The following is a 23993-nucleotide window of genomic DNA, read 5'->3' as shown; positions in this document are numbered from 1 at the left end:
ATATATATATAAATAGGTGTTATCCCAGTTTGGATGCAAAAGTGGAAATACACATTAAAGCTCATTCAGCAATCAAGAACAGCATGGAGGTGCAGCATCATAAAGCCCAAAATATCATGGCCAGTGGTAGTGCTGTGTGCTCGATCTGCCAGATGTCTATATATCCACTGCGATGGGCCCGCTCAACAATGGTATACATGCAGCATCCTCGATTGCCTGGATGCACTTTGGGTAAACTTGTATGAGTGCTTATCAGTCATGATAGATGACCATTTGCCTATTTATGCCTCCTCCGCTGGGTCAGTTGTGTGTGTTAAATGATCAAGAGTTTATTTTCTCCCAGTGTAATAGCGAAGGTAAAACACAAGCTAGTACACAGAGGAGAGGGGGCAGTGGCCATAGTGCTCTGCTGCAGTCCCCCATAAATCAAGCTTTTGTCTGGAGTGGAGCTGACAACCAGCTCAAACAGACATAAACAGGTGCTTTTATTACATGACATGGCCAGAGATCAAAAACAGGACCATGCACTACATGCATTGCCTGCGCAGCCCACTCCCCCTCCCGCCCCTGAATGCAGGTGTTTTTTCGTTGGTAGATCTCAATGAGCTTGTCATTTGAAAAGTAGATCTCCAGATGAAAAATAGTGGGCGCCCCTGGTTTAGGGGATTAAACAACAATTTTGAAGTTGTGGTGATACCTATAATTATTATTATTATTACATAGTATTTATATAGCGCCAACAGTTACAATATAAGGAAAACGTTACAATCACAATACAATTCAAGACAAGATGGTAAGGAGGGCCCTGCCCCTAATAAACCTTATAATAATAATAAATAATAAACCTTCACCTGCAGTTGTTGTCTTGTGTTTTTATGTACTGTATGCTTGGGTGCTGAAGCATTAAAAAAGTACTAGCATGAAAATATTTTGTGTGGTATCATTGTTGAGCTTTCCTCAGTTGAAACAGTGTACAAAAACTCTTTCTAGATGAGCACTGTCCATTAGTTTACAGCTTCCTTGTCTCCTCATGTTTGAGCTCATACTCATGAGTGATGCATGAGGTCTCATACATTAACATGTAGATCATTATTCTCTATGATGAAGATGTGAGAGTACTTACTGCTCTGTACTGAACACACCTAAAATAGTAGTAACATATTCACCATTTATAAAAAATGTCAGCTAATACTAACCCCAGGAAGGCCATACACTTATGAGCATGAACTTTCAACTGATTTAGCCTTATTGGCAGCATACTATGCCAAGAGACATTATGATCATATACTGTATATTTTTATATATAGTTGTACTTTCATATTCCTTTTTATGGAAATTGCTGGAATATTAATACCATAGCAAGTCCACAATTTACAATATTACATCCTTGACAGGCTAGCCCTTATAAAAACAGCCTGTTCATACTTTATTGTATGCATGTAGTATACTTATATGTGTGTGAAATGAATTGTCTTTTTTAACTATAGTGTAAATGTTGAGTTTTTTTAAATAAAATTATCTTGCAATACAAGAACTTGAAATGATCACCAAAAATAATATATTTCATTTGCTTTAAAGTTACTAGGCATCAATATACTTTTCAAGAGTAGTAAAATACAATGACAATGTTTTGCTAAGGTGGCAGCTAAAACTGTAAAATCAACTAACTTCTTGTCTGCCATGGTGGAAGGCATTTAATCTTGCTATGAATTGATCTGCAATTTGCAAATGCTTTCTGTAGTCTGAGAGATGCTATATTAATTTGATTTACCTAGTTTCAAACATCTGTATTTTACTCTCTTATCTGCTTTTAACTAAGGTATAGTAGATGCATTTTGCTTTAGTACTAATTCAAGGTGTAAAATTCATTTCTTTAAAGAAACATTTTTGTTGTTGTGCATGCCTAGTGTTTTATATGTTGTATATTGCATTCAGAATATTTTTTTCCTTCTCACCTATCCACAATGCAATGCCGTTCCCATGATGCACCTCTGCTTGCTGTTTACCTGTATGTTAATTCGCTTGAATCCCATTGGCCCACTGCCATCATGTGCTCGCTGCCTGTTATTAAAAGACGCAGTCGACTGCCAAAGCAATGAAGCGACCTCTCGAAGCAACTGTAGATCTGGTACTTTGACCTTTCACCTTTTGCTTTGCATGTAGCTTTTTTTTTCAATTAAGCAACTAATATTTTTGTTATTGCTTTTTTAACATCATCTGAGACAACCAATGCATACAATTAATGTATAGGAGCTATCAAAGTTATTAGTCATCTTCATTTTCTCCATATGTTAAAAAAAAAAAATGTTTTTTACATTGGTAATACAACTTCATTTTGAAGTACTTGTATACAAGATAGATGTAAGAAAGACTGCCTATGTTGTTATTGTCCAAGTCTTAAATGAACATTTTTGTCACATTAGGAAGTAATAGATTAATAGTGAATGTTTTTAAATGGCATCCTCTAGCATATGCACCCATATGTGTCCATATACACTATTATATTTGAAATGAGGAATGCAGCCTGATTTATACAGATGCTATAATGATTGTAATGTATTTCATTTCTGTAGTCTTGACTTGACTACAGCCTTATTTTTAAAGAAACCATGCTTTTGCTACCAATAACCAAATCTCACTCATTCTGCATTGCCTCAGTTTGAGTTAAGGTGCATGGCAAGGCATCTTTATTTTAATTGATATTTTTCTTTTTAAATTTTATCACAATACATATTTTTATGTGTGTATTTCAATGTGTGTGAAAACATTCTGATTCCTACAAGTATGATTTAATTCTTTGTTAACAGGCTTTTCCACCTGGTGTCCTTCACTCTTTACCAAAGAGACAAGCTCTAGAAAAAAGCAATGGTGCCAGCGCACTTTTTAACCCTAGTGTCTTGCACTATCAACAGGCTCTGGCCAACGCGCAGTTGCAGCAGCCTGCAGCATTTTTCCCAGCAGGTATGTCTTAAAATCTTCGTAGAAGAGAATACACCTAGCACATATTTTTGCTTGATTACTGATTGTATGCTGTCAACAATCATTATTTACCTACTCAGTTGATAAACGTCTCTGTTTGCTACTGCATGTGGTTGTAAGTTTTGGTTACTTTCTACCCATCCTATGCACACAGCAGAGGCTGCCATTTTGTACCCTGAACTAATACTCAGGAACAGGGTTTGACAAAGCACATGACCAAAAAATCTGGTAGTACTGGTACTTGTTGCACTTGGTAAGACTCAGGCTTTAGGTGCAGGACTTCTTTGTGGGAGCTTGTGCTCAGTCTAGTGACTCCTGCCAGTGTTAGGTGTTAGCAGAACCCTGTACATCTATAGTTTGCATTAGAAGTGTCTCTTACTATATAGACTTCCGTGTCTATTTTGGAGAGGAAAACATCCTAATTGGATGCTGGCTTTCTGAATAAGAGGGGTGTTGTCCCTCCCTATCACAGAGGTGCTTGCTGATAAATTAAGGGGAAGTGGGAAGGAGTGCGAATTCGTCAATTAGTTCCTAATGGAGAATAAAGAGTGACAGCCATTAGGCCCCATTCACACATGAATCGGTCTACACGTACAGCACCGTGCTGCCTGCAGGGCCGTACCCAGCAGCTGCCGGGAAGGACAGGTGCTGCGTGTGATGAGTACGCAGCCCCTGTCCTTCTCTATGGGGCTATGCAGCCGTACGCCCCTCTACGCTCACCTCAATTGCAGGTCCGTGGGGGTGCGGGTTTTCTGGCCGGGACGCATACAGGATCCATTCCGGTGGCGCACCCCTACGGACCTGCAATTGAGGTGAGCGTAGTGGGGGCGTGCGGCCTCGTAGACCCATAGAGAAGGACGGGGGCTGCGTACTAATCACACGCAGCACCTGTCCTTCCCGGGAGTTGCTTGGTACGGCCCCGCACGCAGCATGGAGCTGTACGTGCAGGCCGATTCGTGTTTGAATGGGGCCTTAATGATAAGGCTTTGTTGTTCTTTAGGCTAGTAGTACCTCTTGATATTACAGGTGCTACAAAGGTTGTGATGGTGGCCGTGGTTAACAAAAGTTTAGGAATTGCATTCAAGAGAACACATTGCAGAAAATCAGAAGAAGCTAGTGATAATGCCAAATCCATATACACATTCACTGTTAGATTTATTTTTACTTCATTACAAAAAATCCCTGACTCAGTTATGTGCAAGTCTCTAGGTAGGCACACTTTCATCTGCAGGATGACTACCCTATGACTCTATGACTTTCTCTAGTTATAAGCAGAATGATGCATGGAAACACAGTCACTCTCCTGACAGCTACCAGTATAATAAGGCTTCAATGTGCTTTTTGTTGTGACTCCATATAGCATGTTGGGAATATATGTAAAGAGTCTCCTTTAATTCTGCCTGATAACAAGTTTTTATTTAACATCCACCGCAAAAATTGTATCTGAGGTTTTTGGTGGAAATCGGCAAATTGAGTCCCTACTAATTTCTACTGCAGCACCAAGGTATTCAGGGTTATCTTGTTTCTTTCTCCATAGTGTACAGTAAGTGAAGAGTGATTTATCTTGGCAGCACTAACCTAAAACTGCAAAAAATAGTTTTGGGTAGACCCACCCTTTTGTATTTGTAAAACAGAATCATTATAGCATTTGATTTTAATGTCTTAAAATTAAGTGCCTGCTCTAGAATGGCAAAAAACATCTGCATCATGGAAACATAATTATGGCGCTACGCATAGTATTGATGTCAATGGCATTTTTTACATTGCATGGTCTTATCTGTGTTTAAACGACTCATTTAAAGTGACAGTAAACTCAGGAGCTAAATCTTAAAAATGCCTTCAAGTACCCTATTAACAAATATGTATCTTATTTGTGTATCACTGAGCTGTAAATCCTCAAATCATCTTTGAATTGCTGCTGACTCTATCCTTCCTTTTGGGGGGTGGCTACTTTTGTTCCCCATGGTCCCTGTGTGTGTTGTAAAGTATTCACCACTCCAAGCCCGCTCCCAGGATGGACTACAATCTCAAGTTTAGTTTACTCATTTATATTGAAGTTATAGTCTATTACAGAAGCCAGAAGGAAGGACAGTGTCAGCACCAATTCAGAGATTATTTGAGAATACACAGCCGAGTGATACACACATAAAATACATTTTTAATCATAGTTAAGGTACTTGAATGTTTTTGTTTTTTTAGATTTAACTCCTGAGTTTAGTTCCACTTTAAACACACTGGAGCAAACTAAGAAAAAAAAATGAAAGCTGAAATCCAGTTGCTGCAGGCAGTCCTAATACTTTTATTTTACAGTAAATCAGCTTTATTTATGCATGATCATATTTCTCAGTTTAATCAGAACCTTACAGCTAAATAGAATTATAGTTGATATACAGTATATGTGAACTGCTTACTTGGCAAAATATCTCTAATACTTTTACGCCAGTCTTAAGCTGCTCAGTAGTCTATGAATTAGCATCACCATGCTGCTTAGGTCCTTACTGTGTTCTCCCCTCCAATGAGCTGTCCGTCTATCTCTCCAGCTCCCACTGCCTTAAAGCTGATGTCCCGGTATTAATTCGTAATAATTAGAGCCAACGTGTGACACTGCGGCTGTCACACCTCGGCTCTATAGATCAAGAACAGAGTGATCACATACCTCTGATCACTCAGTTCACAATCTTCTCCCAGCAGAGAGCGCCGACTGTCAGTCACAGCTCCCCAGAGGGATTCCCCCCTCCCCTGTCTGTTCCTCCAGCGCTGACTGGAGGGACAGACAGGGGAGGGGGCTGGCTCAGCCTGTAGAGAGTCAGAGCCAGCTTTCAATCAGATAACAGGGTGGATCCCTACATTATTGTCAGGATCCGTCCTGGCTGCAGCACGACTCTGCACGGGCAATAGCTGAGTTTTAGGTCACAGGAGGACATTAGTAAATGCCCTCGTTGACCATAAAGAGAACTATGGCCAAAAAAAGGTTTGGCCACAGGTCTCTTTAAACTTACATTTAAGGGCCAATTTAAATCAGATATCACTATTACTATGTCACCCACTGCTGGACACCACAGTATTACTTAACACCGTATTTTAGGTCCCATTTATAAAATACAAGGCTGGGGTAGAGTCTACAGTGCCCTGCAGTATTCTCTCTCTTTAATGATGTGGAGAAATTTTTAGTGATTGCAGGAGAGGTCTTTCACATGAGTTTGACAGGTCATGTCCTCCTGGTGTTTTCTTTTTTTTCTTTTACTAATTTATTTAGTTGAAAAGTGTTCTGCTTCCTTCAGTGTCCCAAAGCAAGCAAAACATCCGGCACATTTGTAAAGCACACTGCAATATTTCAAAAATGTGTAGTGTGTTTTATTTTCTTAAAGCAATGCTAAGGCCATTTCAGCATCAAGAGCTTGCACCAGAAGCTAACAGTGTCAAGCCATCAGAGCTGAGTACTAACATACTACTGTTTTTTTGGTATTAAATGAAATAGTTTCAGAATGACAGATATCCTAGTGTAATCCTTGTCACATTATGTTAGAGATTTTGTGTATGTAGCCTATGGCTGAATACATTGCAGAGCTGTTTTATATTCTAAGGAAGGCAAATGTACTGGCCAGGAACAATTTGTAATTAGGATGTAGCATTCATGTTACTCCCATATGGACAACCATGAAAATGATATAGGTTTGCTCAATTGTCAGATTGTTTTAGACAGTATAGTAACGACAATTTTGGTCCAATAGTCTAGGTATTGGTATTAGCACCTGTGCAGCATACTGCTGCAAATGGTACTTACACCCTTCTTATATAATTGTAATTATCTGCAGTACCTTTAAAACATGAAATAGAACATAAACCTCACAAAACACGGAACTCTAAAAATCAACAAAAAATATAAAGGAGAATTGTTTTTTTCTTCACACATAATTGAATTTCTGAACTGAGTACAGTTTTAACGCTACAGTGCAGAATGTATGTCCTGTCATAAATCAACACATTAGTGCCATTAGGGTCTGTGCACAGCAGGGGTTTGCTCATGAACAGTGTTTAGTTGTGTGAAAATGGCTGATCAGCTTCCTTGATGTGGTTAATGTCCCCCAGGCACTCCTGTAGATATATGTTTACAAACCCAGAATATTGAATTTTTTTAAAAAAACACCTCGGTTTAAAACTGCATACCTAACAAGCACTGTCCCTGGATATTTTTCCATTCAAATAATACAAGCATCATAAAAAAATAGAAGAAAGCTACCAAAGAGCTTGTAGATAGTTAGGATTTGTGTCTTGCTCTGTTCTGCCCTTAAAGCTGAGCTCAAGTGCATTCAGCTGCAATTTAGTAGGAATGTAATGTAATTCAGCCCAACCCTAAAGTTCGGTGCTTCTTGACCCATTTGGTGCCCACTAGCCTAATCTACCCGCAGTGGCATTGCAGATTAAAATTTAAATGGATCATAGACATTACGTGCTGCATATTTGTACAGCTGGGATCCTTTGTTTTACTATGTGTTTCCTGCAGTGGCCATGTGAACATCCTATGAATGACCCTGTGTTTCATCTGTGGCTTAGTTTTGGTTTATGGCAGCAAAACCCAGTTCAGCTGGGAGGAGCAGCACTGAGCAGATGCTTGTCAGTATACGGCCTGAAAGGGATTGACTGACACTAAAGATGCCTGTGTCGCTGCCTTATTTTCACTGCCTTAATTTGGTTTGGAAATGCATTTCTGATTCACAAATCTAGATTGCATGGTTTTAAGCACTGGGTTAGAAATTTTACTTTACTCACATAATCTAAAACATTTGAACACATATAAATAAACCTGCATTGCTGAAAATAAGTTCAGAATGCTTTTTGGACTGTAATGTTACGCAGTACAACTTCATCGCTTGTGCTAGAATACAGTTTTTTTTTTGCCTTTGTTCTAACTCTTGGCCTTTCCTAACCAATAATCCTGCCTGCAAGCAAACTCAAGTCTTATTTCTAGACGATATAAGAATTTGCCTTATGTGATCTCTTGCAAATAACTGACTAAATTGACTCATTTATTTCTGTGTATGTATGTTCTGGGACTGATTTGCTATGCCATGGTCCTTTAGTTAGCTGGAATTTTTTCCCCCTGCAGCTGTTTATTTTAAGAATGTCTTAACAGCTCCTCTGAAAACAATGTGTATTTTCTGTGTGCTTTCCTTCTCTCTAATGCCATTCATCAGTTTCCTCAGCAGTCTTTTAAAAACAATGCATGTTAGTCACACTGGTATGTCATGGGCCAGTGCTAATAATTAGTCACAGGATTTGGAGGCACAGGAACCTTTGGTGCCAGAGAATATAGCCACAAAGCCACCAAAACACACCAAAATCTGGGTACAACCCTAAACATTTAGTGACAAAGGTGCCAATACCGTTAACTTAATCCTAAACCCTAACCTTTAACCTAAGTGCTCCCCTAAACATAAATAAGGCAATCGATAAACCCTTATTTTAACTCCCTGTTAAACTTAATAACCCTAATCCTGAAACAGCACTTTAAAATTAACTGCTAACCCTAAACTTAAAACCAAACCCTTAACCCTGTAACATAATCTTAACCCAACCCAGTGACCTTCACCCTGATCTTAAAGCCCAACACCAGCCAAGACTTTTCTTTTCAGTTTTAAATGGAATTGGGAAGAGTAAATATGTCATTAGATCCCTTACAGGCAGTAATAATAACCCAAGAGCTTCTAGCCCATCTCTATTTTAATAAAAAGAAGTTTTGCTACAGCCTGTGTCCCAACTGGAAATATTTCAATCACTTCCTGTCCCAACAGGAAATGTGGGAAAATCTCTCTAGTAGGTCAAGGACTTAACAATAAAACCCATGTTGGGTAGTAAAACTCAGACTGACAAATTGATTAAATTTGTCACTACCTTCTATCTACAGCGCAGAAAATTGACTGCTAAACAGTTAATTTGGACCAATCTTGAAGAAGTTAGTTCTAGCTTACAACTTGATTTTGTAGATATGCATAAAGTAGAGACCAGATTGATTTAAATAAGCTTATCATTATGGGGTGTATTTATAAAAAATTCGCATGAGCCATTCGTCCTGCAAAACTTTGTGAGTGTTCTTTCTGTGCGAACGGAGGCAAAAACTAACGTTCTTAGTATATTTGCTTTTCAAGTCAAATTAAGTATTAGGAAAATACTGCATTACTGGATGGCCATATTTATTTCCTATGTCCTCAGCTACATCTAGTGGCCATAATGCAGTATTTTCTTGCAATTACATTTGACAATATAAGACAATGAAAATATGCGAAGAACGTTCGTGTTTACAAAGTTTTGCAGGGCGAATGTCTCTACAAATTGTTTAAAAATACACCCCTTTATTTTATTGTTATAAAAACCTTTCTCAAAGGTCATGCAACCTAAATCTACCCCTTTGGTGATCTGAGAAATACAAGTATGCAGGTTGGAACATGCAGCATACTGCTGAGATTATGTATATGGGTATTTGATGTACCTAATGACATAAATCAGGATAAGCTCTGAATATATACATATATACAGTGTGCTGTAATCTCAGCAGTGGTGCAGTTGTGTGTGTGTGTGTGTATATATATATATATATATATATATATATATATATATATATATATATATATATACACACACACACACACACACACACACACACACACAACTGCACCACTATAAGGATGCAGCTGTATCCAATATGCAGAGTATAGCATGTCTGTAGTATACCCAAGTGCATTAGAAATAAGCTACTTGCCTTGATAAGAGTCTCTACTGACAATCCTCTGCTTGCCCACCGCCTGTTTATAGTACTACCAGACACAGAATTTTAAAGAGCATTCACAATGAGCACAATTGTTATCTCCAGAAATATTTACATCAATCACCATAGGGAACAACTGCTTCTATGGTGAACGTATTTGGGCACAGTGACAAGAAATTAGCAAGTAAAAACCCTAACAGACAGAGTAGCATCTGTTATATATTTATGATAAAACAGTATTTAGAGGTAAGTTACAGTCTTTTTTACATTTTTAGAACTATATATTTTGTGTGATGAGCTTGATGTACTGTAGACAATTTCATATACAGTATGTGTGGTCATGTTACCATACAAATGTACATAAAGGTACATGGGGACAGTCATATATACTCATTTAATATGTGCTGTGCTTTCTGTTTAGTAATGCTGTACAGTGATTTTGCTTTAGCTGCACCTCACTAGAAGTCTGTCAGTCTGCTCCAAGTAGTTAAAGCAATACAAGCTCAAGGTGTAATGGCTTTTCAGCAGTAGTAATAAAAGTACTTTTCTGATATAGAGAGGAAATCAGCCAATTCATATTTGACATTTCCCGTGATAATATAGAACACTAAGCAGATACACATATAAAAAAAAAATCACACTACAAATTACTTTTAGGTAAACTTGATAGTATTGAGTCAAATGCATACTACTTAAAACAAAGTACCAATAATGGGGACTGAAAAAGCCATGTAAAATCCAGCTTGAGGAATAACGTTATCTAAGTGTGGCTGTTACATTACCCAGCAGCAGGTGAAGCGATACAAGTTCCTGTATCTCCAAAATGTTTTAAGTGATGTGAAACCATGAATGGCCTTAGTGATGTATGCATTGACTGCTCCCTATCTAGAGCTAAGCTTGAATTTCACTCCAAAGGTTAACTCTGTGTTGCTAACTTGTTTCTTTCCCTTTATTCATTTTCTCCACCTTTCATTGCATGCCGTGCAGGGTCAGTTTTGTGCATGACACCAGCTACCAGTATTGGTAGGTTTCTATCTACTTTTTTGCCTTTTATACTACACAAGTTATCTTTTTGTGGTTTTAAATGTTTTGTAAAATGCTGTAGACACTATGCGGCTATTGTGTGTTCTTGTAGTCCACTACTCTCTGTAGAATATTAAATATCGCCTAGAGCAATGTCTTAAGTCTCTCTTTCTCTCTGGCTTTATGAACGCATATTAAGTTGAGAAAAGTATAGTGTTTTTACTATTATTTATGTGTCTTGAATTTAATGAAAACTGAAGTGTAAGTAATATCATCTGTGTCTTAACGTCATAGTGTTGTGCTTTTTTTTTTTTTTCTCCTTTTTGCTATGTTTAGAATATTGCATCAGAGTTTCCCAGAAATCACTGCTACTAAACCATGAGACTGAATTTGTGTCAGCAGGCAGCAGAATGACAAAATGAATGGAGGGGGCTTAATAGCTAAACAATTAAATCAAAGCCTAAAACATGCTTTGATTGCAGAATCTATCATGCAAATTTATATTTATTATTAACTTTAGATAGATATCAAAAGCTATATTTATATAGCTCTTGATGATTTACCAGATTGTTTTCACACAATAATTGTTATTATTGATTACAGGTTTTTATATAGCGCCAACAATTTACACAGCACTTTATATGCTGTACATTTACATCGGTCGCTGCCCTCAATCTAACATACATACAAACACATATTAGGGCCAATTTAGACAGGAGCCAATTAACCTACCAGCATGTCTTTGGAGTGTGGGAGGGAACCCATGCAAGCATAGAAAGAATATGCAACCTCCATGCAGATCGTTTCCTGACTGAGATTCAAACCAGGGACCCCAGTTGTGCAGGGCTAACCATGACGCTATTGTGCTGCCCAGTTAGGGACTCTTTTAAAGGGTCTAAAATATATGGCTTCAAACCTTTGTAAGGGGCAGCCATTTTTACTCCTAGCCTGTACACTGGATCCATTGCATTGAATCAGAGTTCATTAGGTTATACTGTAAGTGATGTCATTGCACTGAAGCTAGTATAGAGTGCCAGTATTTCCAATCACATTCTGTACCAGAGACAATGGTCACCAGGATAAATGGAGCAGAAACACAAACAGAAATAAAAACATGGCTGGGGTTTTAACACTTCCCCTGCTCTATCTATTTTTTTTTATTTTTTTTTTAATGCTCTTGCCTGTGTGACAACCTCAACATCCAATTGATGTGCATTATAGTTGTAGACTATGGGTGGCTTATCTCTAAGCTACAGAAGATATTGCCTTTGTATACAGCCAGGCACATAATAGAATCCGAAGATTAGTAGAGGTACTAGCAGACACCACCCGATGTTAGCTAGGGTGTTAGGGTTTGGGTTTTCACTTTAAAAACTACAGCTTTACTTTAAGGTTGGGGAATAGCAATATGTGTTGCAAAGGTAAGTATGGGTTAAGTTCACTCCAGCTTCTGTCACACACCCCCTAAAGGGAAATAGTTTCAGGTGGTCAGCAGGACAACTTGGATTCATTTCTCCAGCGAGGACCCAGACAACAAAACTAACAAAAAAAGTTTCATTTGAGATACCCTAAGGGTCTATTTATAAATAGTTTTCACTCAAGATTCACACCGTTTTCACCCAGGATTTGCACATTTCAATTGCGTCCAGTTAGAAAAATGCGTGAATCTGGGAAAATTGTGTTACTCTTGAGTAAAAACATTTATAGCCAAACCCCTTTATATCTTTAGACACATACCATAAGTTAACAATAAAATGGACATACAAGAGGACAACACTCACAAATAATGGATACAGTTGGTTATTCTACAACTTGCCAGTCCCAATTTCCTTTTTTCTAAGAAGAAAAAAAACCTTTAAGCTGCCTGCTTTGTTAATTAGCTTTTTTTCTGGGAATATCTGATAATATATTTTTACAAACTTCCTTTAATTGTACCTGGTAATAAGCTTATTTTCCCTTTTTTATTTCTCTCCCACGCTTCCTTGCTTTGCATTGTGATTGCATGCCATCTGCTGGTTTAACCCATGATGGCTTGCTGCTATGTGATATTCACCATGCCAAAACCACTTCTATCACCATAATGCTACACCCTCCTGTTCATTGCTTCCATGGTTCCCCTCCTGAAAGTACCCATGATGCACAGCGCTACGTCTGCCACTGTCTCTGCAGCAACAACTCCTGCAACAAGTGTCCCCTTCGCCGCAACAGCCTCAGCCAATCAGGTTTGCTCCTTTTAAAGCTTTCTTTCACAAATCCCAAACTCTAAATGAGTGCCAATATGTTAAAAAAAATTCTCCGCAGAATTTTTTTTATGTGTCTACCCATCAAATTTTTATTTTGTTTAGTACTATTCAGAAATGTGTTCATGACCAGGTTGCACTTATTCAGAGTTGACATTTTTTCAAGTATTGGTCTTTCTGTTTTGTGTTTCTTGAATGTTTTTGTAAATAATAACAGTCCTGTTAACAGGAATATTATTTTAAAAAAATTGTCTGTTTACAGAATCTTAAGCAAAACAAGATCACCAAAGTTATTATTGCAGAATATTCATGTTCTGGTACTTTGCAGCTTTTGATAATTAAACAGTACAAGAAATTATTAGCTAACATGGCTTAGATATTCTACACATAATTAATCTCAGATCCAATCAAGTAGTCACTGTGAACACAAAGGAATCTTGGCTCTAGCATTGTGTAAGACAGAAGTATTTGCAAATGTTCAAATAATGTAGCTAACACATCTCTCACCTTTTTCTTTTATCAAGTACATTATTATTCAGCTTCAAAGATTTGGATTGCTACTTTACTTTAAAAATGTACTAAATGTACAACAGACTGCAGTGTTAGAGTATATTAATTATTCCTTTTTTGATTCAGTTTAATTTATGTGCAAGTACAGTTATTAACAGTAACATGTAGTACACTCTTGTTGTCAGAAGGTGTCAGTAAAGGTAATTTCGTGTCTGTATACTGGCAAGTCAACAACTACCCTTTACTAACAGCAATAGCAGCATTAATTCATGCAAATCCTAAGGACATTTTCTCTGATATGTCGTAGAGAAATTAAATAGCTCATTAAAAATGATGAATGTAACTTGGATTTGGATTGGCCAAATTATTATTGTGAATAGGAAGTTCATCACAGTGCTATGACATCACATACTGAAGTGCTGGTTTAAAGGAGAACTATGAGGTGAGTGAAAATCACTCAACCTCATAGTTTGAGCCGACCAGTGACAGTGAAACTGTCACACGCCGGTTCAATAGATCGGGAAGTGAGCGAACACATACTTGCATTCTCGTACATTACATTACATTACATTACATCACATACATTCTCGATCATGTCCCTGCAGAGAGACGTGACTGTCACTCGCGGCTCCCTGCAGGGATTCCTCCCCTGTCCGATCCTCCAGTGCTGACTGACCGAACGGACGGGGGAGGGGGCAGGTACAGCTGGCTCTGCCTCTAGATAGGCAGAGCCCGCTGTCAATCACGCAGCTGGGTGGATCTCGACAGTAATGTCGGGATCCATCCCGGCTGCGCCGGTCTCAGTATACCGCAAGCTGTAGCTCGCGGTATACAGAGCTTTGGGTGACGGGAGGACGCTAGTTTGTGTCCTCCCGTGACCCTTAGGAGAACTATGGGGAAAAACACTTACCCCATAGTTCTCCTTTAAGTAAACTGGTGAAAAAGGAGGTTGTTGTCCACAGCAATAAAGGCATATGAGTGGGTGACAGTTGCAGTTTTGGAAGTCATGGATACTGTAAACTGATGTACACTCATCCTATCTGGGGTGTGGATAACAGGGTGAATAGGCCAGTGCACAGGTTTACAAGACATGAGCAAAGAGGATAATATTCTCAAATGTTTAGATGACATGGCGGAGATGTGTCTGCCTTCATATTAGGGCCTGACAGCCATTAATTTTTAAGAGTCCCTGTGTGGCAGTAGCTGCTTTATATTGTTATTTTGGCCATACTGTGATGTACAGTACTGTGCAAAAGTTTGAGGCGGGTGTGGAAAAATACTGTAAGGTAAGAATGTTTTCAGAAATAAAAGTGTTAATAGTTTATTTTTATCAATTAACAAAAAGGAAAGTAAATGAACAGAAGAGAAATCAAATCAATATTTGGTGTGACCGCCCTTTGCCTTCAAAACAGCATTAATTCTTCTAGGTACTCTTGCACACAGTTTTTGAAGGAACTCGGCAGGTAGGTTGTTCCAAATATCTTGGATAACTAACCACAGATCATCTGTGGATGTAGGCAGTCTCAACTCCTTCTGTCTCATCATGTAATCCCAGACAGACTCGATGATGTTGAAATCAGGGCTCTGTGGGGGCCAAACCATCACTTCCACGACTCCTTGTTCTTCTTTACACTGAAGATAGTCCTTAATGATATTGGCTGAAGGTTTGGGGTTGTTGTCCTGCTGCAGAATAAATTCAGGGCCAATCACGCCTCCCTGATGGTATGGCATGATGGATAAGTATCTGCTTGTATTTCTCAGCGTTGAGGACACCATTGATCCTGACCAAATCTCTGACTCCATTTGCAGAAATGCAGCCCCAGACTTGCAAGCAACCTCCACCATGCTTCACTGTTGCCCGCAGACACTCATTTTTGTACCGCTCTCCAGCCCTTTGGCGAATAAACTGCCTCTAGCTAAAACCAAATATTTCAAATTTTGAATGTCGAAGGGAAGTAAGCATGATGTGGCTTTCATCTGCTGCATTAAGTTTCCTTGGATGACCCCTGCATCTACGGTCCTCAACATTGCCCATTTCTTTGTGCTTCTTCAAAAGAGCTTGAATAGCACAATAGCACGATTCTCAGCGGGTTAGTGGCCTGCTTGTTTGACAACTGACGAACAGGCCGGTGCACACTGCCCGTTCTCGGAAGCCCGCCCCTCGTTGCAGTCATCAGAAGCCCGCCCCTCAGGGGCGCGGCCTTGCGATGATCGCAAATACGATCTGCCTGTCCAAGATGGGCAGATCGTACGGGCTTTTAATTAGCTTACAACCATCGCAAGACAAAAGTGTATGGGCACCTTTACCATGGTGACGTGAAAACGTCTTCCACAACCTCACCTTAGTAGCAGAGTTTAGCTGTTCCTCACCCAGGTTTAAGCCTCCTACACAGCTGTTTTTGTTTCAGTTAATTACTGTGTTTCAACCCACCTAGGAAATTGATGTTCATTAGCACCTGCTGGGTATAATTGGTTAATCATACACCTGACTATAATCCTACAAAACCCCTGACTTTGTGCAAGTGTAAGAATTGATGCTGGTTTGAAGGCGAAGGGTAGTCACCCCAAATATTGACTTCATTCAGCTGTTCGCTCACTTTGCATTTTGTAAATTATTAAAAATAATAAAAACAAATATTTTTGAAAGCATTGTTATTTTACAGCATTTTTTCACACCTGCCTAAAACCTTGGCACAGTACTGTACATTTCCATTTTCTTCATCCAACCTTCTTACATTAATGGGTGCCTTATACAGTATACTTAGTATTTTTTAGACTGCCCTGAAATACAGTAATGTACAGTATACACACAATAGCAACACATCTGCACATCCACTATAGTGAGCAGTCACCCAGTACTGCTATTTTCAGAATGAAATGTAGCATGGTTGAGTTTATCATCCAGAAATGTGCCCATCTGATTTTACTACTATTAAAGATTCCTCATACCAGTAAGCCAATTAATATATATATACATGTTATTACATTGTCAATGCAGAATACCTGACTTGTAGTCAGACAGTGAAGATGTTCAAGCAAAATAAATATTTTAAAAATACTATATACAAACTATTGGGATGCCTGGAAAATCATATTCCCCTTTTAATTGGGGTCCCTCTTTGTAGATTCTCCCACAGTGTAAATGATTGGGGGATCCCCATCCCACTCTTAATTTTAATATTTGGTGGACTGAAATGTGACCAGTGAAATAAAGTAGTTCTTATAGAGAACTATTGTATTTTATAACTAAGGTACAAGACCAGCTTTCCAGTTTGGCATTTTAACTAAATGGGTCAATTGACATCCAACTCGCTAACTCTAGAGCAACACCCTGACAAGCCTACCACTAGACTTCTGACCTGTCTATCTTTTCCAGCAATTTGGATATTCATTGCTGGACAAAAAACTGGAGTTTTGCTATAGCCACACTGGTACACAACAGTAAAGTGGTGAGATATGCAACAAAACAAATACACAACAAGTAGTTTAGTCTACCTGTATTCAGGGCACTCAGTGTCTTGTGCTGTAGTAGATTGTAGAAAACGTTCAGTGATCACACCACAACACTCACTACATTAGCTTCAAGTGCATTTTTTTAAGGAGGAGAAATCTAGAAATGTATGTCCATTATGTATCTTGCCCTGAGGAAGTGTGATGTTCTCCATATAAAACAGCTATAGATTTCAGCCCTCACCCTAAAACCGATCAATCAGGTATGAGGCGCAATATAACAGTTCCTTCTTTTCACTAGGATGAACATATTCTTTCAAGCACTGCACACATTACGTGTATATATGTGAACACAACCCTCAGATCATTGTCATATTCACTGCCTTGAATGGTGGTAGGCAGCAACTCCAAATACCAGAATATTCAAAGTCTGTCATAGAGAACAATGAGCTGCCTGTATCTGTACTGGGTACAGGCTGCTGTTCTCTGGAGCAGACTCCAGCACAACCTGCTGGCTACTAGGAGTTTCGTGTGCGGGGTATAGAGGGAGGGGTCATGTGAGGGTCAAAGGTGTAATGCTCCTTTTGGCTAGTGCATGGAGTTTTCAACTGGCTTTAAGCAGCATTAGCTGACAGCCAATTGCCAGCTGGGAACTCTGTGCATCAGCCAATGAGTGAGGAGATCAGCAGTGCAGCTGTCCTCAGTTCCCTCCACACCTGGGAACCAGCCAATAAGCGTCAGAGCTGCATGTGAGTGAGATGGTAATGTGAGGAGATCAGCACTGCATCCAAATCCCAAAGCACCCGCCCACCTCTTACCCCCACTGGGCGCCAGGTTCAACAGGTCCAAGTCTGGCCTTGGCTGCGCCCGAGGCGAGTGCCTCGCTCGCCTCACCCTTCCAGGCCCTGGAAAAAAATAAGATGAAGATAATGCTAGGTTACAAGATAGTCATTGTGTGATACTTTTATTCTGTTTACAAACAAATAAGTAAAAATTTAATATTTACGACCTGAAATATTTTGTCTCGTATACACGTGCAAGCTCTACACTGGTCTGAACAGAAAAAGAATGTACTTTATTCATTACTTTCTAAAACAGCTTTGCTTTCTGTGTGCTATCAATCCACCTTATGTTTTTGTTGCTGTTCACCATGTGAAAGATATCCTTAACTGAGGACCAGTTCTGATTTTTCGCTCTTAAACACCAAAGTGCCAAAATGTGTCTTTTAGTTAGTGATTGTACTTATTGACGTGAGCACTTTACTGCAGAGGGCTATAGAATGTATGTATTTACCCTGTATAAAGCTTACAAGAGCAGGCACATAAATGAGTTTCTAGCATGAGAAATAGTTTTATTATAAAAATGAAATATGACAGATGCATAATGAATGCAGTATTACAGTTTTAGGTTTTGAAGACAGATTCCTTAGCAGTTCCCTTTACATCTGCTATAAAACCCAAGACCATGACACGTGGCTTTACATATTTTGCTCATCAGAATCATTGAACCAGATAATTAGTAAAGTACAGCCATTGTCTCCACCAAAGAACGTAATAATTGATTTAGTTTAATGTCATTCTAGACACTTTAGTTTTATATAACTGAATCTCTTCATAATAATCTTATCTGAGAATGCAGTCTTAGTTCTAATAATAAAGACATATGATATGGGTAAAATACTGACTTTACTGTTGTGCTTGGAGGAGAAAAGGGGTAGACTGGGGCTGCACAATCCACATATATATCTGTTCTGTTAGATGTTCAGGGATGAATTTCCATCATTGGAACCTGGAAGCGTGCAGCCTTTGGTTCCCAATCAACACCACCTTTTAAATGGATCCCCTATTTTAAAATCATTGTTTGTCTCTGGTGCCTACAGGCACATACCTTCTGTGCCTAATGGTAAATGCAGCCCTGTGGACATTATAAATATGTGCACTTTACATTTTCCATGCAGTATGAATTTTTCCTTGACTCAATATGCAATATCTAACAGATGCAACAAATAGAAGAATGGAGCAGGGCATGTGACTGCTCATCAACTACCACTTAGTTCTTAGCTTCATGAGTTTGGATACATATGAAAGCCTTATGAAATGTAAAATGAAACCTAACAAAAGTCTGTAACCCATTTCTTATCATTTCTCCTACGTACTCACAGTAAGTATTTTATAGTTTACAGGAAACTCCTCTTACATGAATAAATATACATTTATAACACAAATACATTAACTTTTTTTTCCTTCCAAATGTTGTATTGGTATTGACATATTCCATTAAGTTCTACCTCTGTGAAGCTATATGGCTGCATACCATAAGGAAGGCGACATACACTTTAGTTTTGCAGACTGCATATCACTATCCCACCTCCTGGTAATGATTAAACCATTAGTGAGATCACTATCCCACCTCCTGGTAATGATTAAACCATTAGTGAGATCACTATCCCACCTCCTGGTAATGATTAAACCATTAGTGAGATCACTATCCCACCTCCTGGTAATGATTAAACCATTAGTGAGCATCACCACACTGTGGCAGTCACCTTGAGCACTCACGCTTGTAAGCTCACTGTCTCTCTGCTTGGCTTAGAGTGTACAGTATGTAAACCCTAAATCAATTTTTCAATATGTTTGGCATTATGCCTCACTGTAAAATCATTTTTGAGAGTCTACTGCAAACTTTCTTACCTGGAGATCCTGTCAGTAAGATCACCTGTTGCAGGCTGACAACGCTGGGGCACTGGGGGTGATTTACTAACCTAAACACACGCACGCACCAGGTGCGTGTGATTTTCACACAGCAAAACGTATTTATCAACCAAAAAGTCTCTAAAAGCATATTTCCACTAATGCCATATATGGAAAAATCATGCACATGATGCATATATAATGCTGCTTCACAGTTTAGACAAAAATGGTTAGCTCATGCATTTACATTCCTGCATTCATCAACGCAAGCAACACAACATAGAGCTAATTTACACAACATCACCTTGCAATTCATGCTTGGCTTTGCACAACACACCTGCTGGGTGTGTACACACTACAAAGGTGTTTCGATTCCACCCATAGATCATGCTGGGAGGGAACACACTACAGAGGTGTATACATGTTCGTGGTGTGTTTATAAGGTTAGTAAATCAACCCCACTGACTCGCAATTAGCAGCAGCGTTGTCAGCCTGCCATGGAACCTCCTTTAGTTGGCAGTTAGGCTGCCTATATGACAGACCTGAAACCTTACAACATATTTAAATAAATAAAGACATAACTGTTTACAGTAAGGCATTCTGCCAAACATACCGAAAAATAGACTTTACATATACTGCAAAGTGGACATGTGCCTGGTCTGCGGACATTACACTACTTACATATTCTTAATAAGCTGTAAAAAAAAAACTTTAAAACAAGCCATTTATCATCCCTCTAGCTGCATGTATTGTGAAATAATTACTTTTCAAAGATCAGAAGTCGGGTTTCAGTATTTTTTTTTTACTTCTATTTATTGAAGTTTTACAATTTTAAACAAAGTTACCAGCTAACTGTCTGGTGTGAAATCCACACCTAGATATACAGCTTGCAACATAAACAAACAGCAAAAAGAACTTTACACCCCATCAACAAATATATAATGTGAGTATGCATAATGTAATCCCATATGTTAGGCTGCAAAATATATTGCTTTGGCCAGGGTAATGCTAAGAGGCCAGTTTATACTGTCTGATGAGAATCAAGCCAAAATGTCCAAAAATTTTGCTGGACAGCCCCTGCCGTCATATATCACCTTGTAATGTGGCAATGCATTGTTGACCAATGTCTTCCAAGAAAAAGCATGGGCGGTTCCATTTTTCTATCTTAAAACAATGGCTTTGCAAGCATAATAAAGCAGTAATTCCAGCAAAGTTTGAATTTCTCTGGTAGGAGCCAATGGTTCAACCAAGCCCTACAGGTTTCAGTTGGATTTTAACAGCTTAGAAACACCTGCCTGTTGTGACCATCTGCCAAGATCTGCTCTCATAGAAAAAAGCTAAGGTTTCAGAGCCTCCTTTGTGAAATGTAAAAATGAATTTCTTCTTAAGACCTATAGTTACAGAGGTTAATTAGGGCTCATTTGAAAGTGCATTTACTGCTTGCTCAGAATATGTAAATAGTTTAGCGTGCATAATCTGGCCACAGGTTCAAAGAGAAATTCTCCCGTCTGATTTCAACTTTCAGGTGCCATGTGATATCACAATATATAAACAGATTTCAGGAAAACAAATGATTTTAAATGAATGCATACGTAAATTTGTATGTGCCTACCTAAAGTTGTTTTTAGTTATATTGCAATGTAATAACCTTTGGCATAAGGACACTAGTTATGAAATAGTCCTTAGTAACAAGCACTGTTCAGTATTTTTAACTCTTTTACTATTCTTTAGGTGTTCAAAGTTCCTCTGGAACTATTGTAAGTTCTCTGTGTTACTTTTTATGTCTGTGACAAGGAAAATGTAACTCTCAGCTTTCTTTTTTCCTTTATCAGATCATACTGAAATAATCACCAAGAGCGGAACAGAACATCAAGAAGACTCACAGAAGATAGCAAAACATTCATACTGTACATACTATCCCGTCTCCTCCTCTATAGAGTTGCCACAAACTGCATGCTAAAAAAAAAGGATCTTGTTCTCTTCATGGACAAACTACAAATTCTTAGAAAGCTAGTGCTGCTATATTTTAAATTATATATGGTATGCTTAATATATTCCAACATAAAAATAGTTAACTACCTGATACCAGCTGTGATGTTAGTGGGTAAAGTTTACTTTTTAATATTTTGTATACCTGGTTCCCACTCGACAACATTGTCTTATCTCCTGTCACATCAGAATCACAGGGATTAGTCCCCTGTCATATAGTATATTTTAAATGCTGCAAAACATTTAAAATGTACAAAGTTTTGTTTCTGACAGCTAATATAGAATGATAGATTGTGAATATTAACATATTAGAGTGTATTTTAGCCATTAATATAGGATTTTACAAGTCTCCCCTCTGTAGAGAAGACCAAGAAGAAAAGCACTCTCAAATATAAAAATAGGCTTATTTTAAAGCACAAAGTTAAAGCTTACAAATCAGTAACATACCCAGGATTGGTGGGATTTAAAAAAGCAAAAAATACAGAACAGGAAACAATTGCACAGTATAACTGTCATATACTGGAAAGTGAATATTTTTGTTTCCTTTATGAACATATGTTTGTTTTCTATTTTATTTTATTAAGACTTTGCAGAAGTGCCTAAACTTTGCCACAGTACAACAAACGCAAAAAGTATGCGACCGATGCCAACCTCCCAGCTACCCACAAATGTCCATTACACAGTCAAAATATCTATACATATAGCATGTTGGGTATACAGGTTACACATACAAGGCATCTGAGGAGGAGTTTTCTTAATCGAATGTACAAAAAAAAATATAAATATATATATATAAATATATATCTGTCAGTCACAACATAAGTGTGACTCTAATCTATATAACATTTACATTTTTAAAATGTAGTGAGAGTTTTATTTTGACCCAGTTCAGAGCACGAAAAGGCTAGCAAAACACTGCAGAGCAATGCATTGCAGGCTTTTCTTATATTCAACTATGGAAACATCACCTTGCGGAAAACACAGATGTCTATACCGCAGATGTGGTTGAATACAGGGTCTATAGTGTTATACTTTTTTATAATTGGATTGAGAGTTGTAACAGGATTACAGCAAAAAAAAAGACTAAAGAAAATGTGTTTAAAGCATATTTTATGTCAGAAAAGTTAGAAAGAGTTGTCGCTTATGAGAAAAAAAAACTAAAAAAAAAAAAAAAATACCTATGGATGAAACTGATTTTTGATGTTTACTTTTACAGTAGGTTACAGTTGTTGATTTACATGGTAATGTCTGTACATTTAATACGTAATTTAGTTAAAGGTTTATTTTGAGCACTATTGTACCAAATATTTCATGTTTCTATGTTGCACATTTGTCACACAAAGTATGTTGTTGCTGAATTATGGATATCAAACAAGAACAGCTGTTATACATGAATAGTATACTTAAGTGTTAGAAATGTTTTTTTTTTCTCTTGTAAAGACAATATTAGTGATTGCAGTATTTTAAGAAAAATTTTGAGAGTTGAATGTAAGCTATTTTTAATGTGGGCAGCCTGTTCTAGAAAATAAGAAGGCGCTGTAACTCTATAATCAGTAAATCAGGAAAAGATTCTGCCTTTATTTTAATTTTATTTTTTGTTTGTATGTATGTATTGTGTTTGGTTTCTACTCTGCTGTTAAAGAAGCAGATACGATGACTCAAAAGAACTAGATCACAACCCTCTTGGAAAAGAATATTTTAATATTGCTCTTATCACTATAGCTCTATATCCTTAGAGAAAAGTAAGAAATATATCAAAGTTTATGATCCACACAGATTATTTTTTAACTGTTTCAGCATTATTTCTTTATTGATATATTTTCATAGTGAGCAGCCATGATGTGTCCTTTAAAATTTAGCTAGAGGTCCACATTCCATTGTCCAGAGAATTCACAATAATGCCAGAGATGACCTGTAATAAAACGAATGAATAAAGCCTTGTGCACCAGTCAGCGGCAACACTGCACTTTACTGCACTTGTGTGTGTATTTGCGATGGACTTATTGGGATTGATTTACTAGAGAAGCACATTTTCACCTAGTCAAGTGAATCTCCACTTTGAACACCCAATCGTATTTTTTAAATTTCCTTTGCATGTGATTGGGTGTTTGAAGTGAATGCAGCCATACTAAGTTGTAAATCAACCCCATTGTCAGCCAGCTATGGGAATGTTGACAAATCTTGACTGGACACTTAAAAAAGTTTACTTCAAAATAAAACGAATTTGAAAAAAATCTATCAATATAACAATTTAAACATAAACTTTTATATTAGTGTTCTTTTTAAGTGGAACTGTCACTGTACACAGCGGAGGAATCCATTTTGTCAGCTGGGACATGACTACATTCT

The 23993-nt window shown here is 38.0% G+C and overlaps 1 protein-coding gene across 12 annotated transcripts in view; it reads left to right on the top strand.

Moving 5' to 3' along the window:
* MBNL2 (muscleblind like splicing regulator 2) overlaps positions 1-23334 on the top strand; it is a 73997-nt gene extending 50663 nt beyond the window's left edge. Inside the window, exons 5-9 of one of the 12 annotated variants that reach the window (XM_018571492.1) lie at positions 2075-2128; positions 2808-2961; positions 10730-10765; positions 12893-12987; positions 21488-21593. In XM_018571492.1, coding sequence (XP_018426994.1) covers positions 2075-2128; positions 2808-2961; positions 10730-10765; positions 12893-12987; positions 21488-21502 — 354 coding nt within the window. In that variant the 3' untranslated portion in view covers positions 21503-21593. Of the gene's footprint in view, positions 1-2074; positions 2129-2807; positions 2962-10729; positions 10766-12892; positions 12988-21487 lie in introns of all 12 variants that reach the window. The other 11 variants (XM_018571491.1, XM_018571490.1, XM_018571497.1 and 8 more) reach the window with 11 other exon arrangements.
* The last annotated feature ends 659 nt before the right edge of the window (positions 23335-23993 follow it).

This window comes from Nanorana parkeri, unplaced genomic scaffold (assembly GCF_000935625.1).
Source record: "Nanorana parkeri isolate BGI_ZX_2015 unplaced genomic scaffold, ASM93562v1 scaffold1768, whole genome shotgun sequence".
In the NCBI taxonomy this organism is placed as follows: domain Eukaryota; kingdom Metazoa; phylum Chordata; class Amphibia; order Anura; family Dicroglossidae; genus Nanorana; species Nanorana parkeri.
Note: the sequence above shows the minus strand (reverse complement) of the source record. Positions and strands in the feature narration are given on the sequence as shown.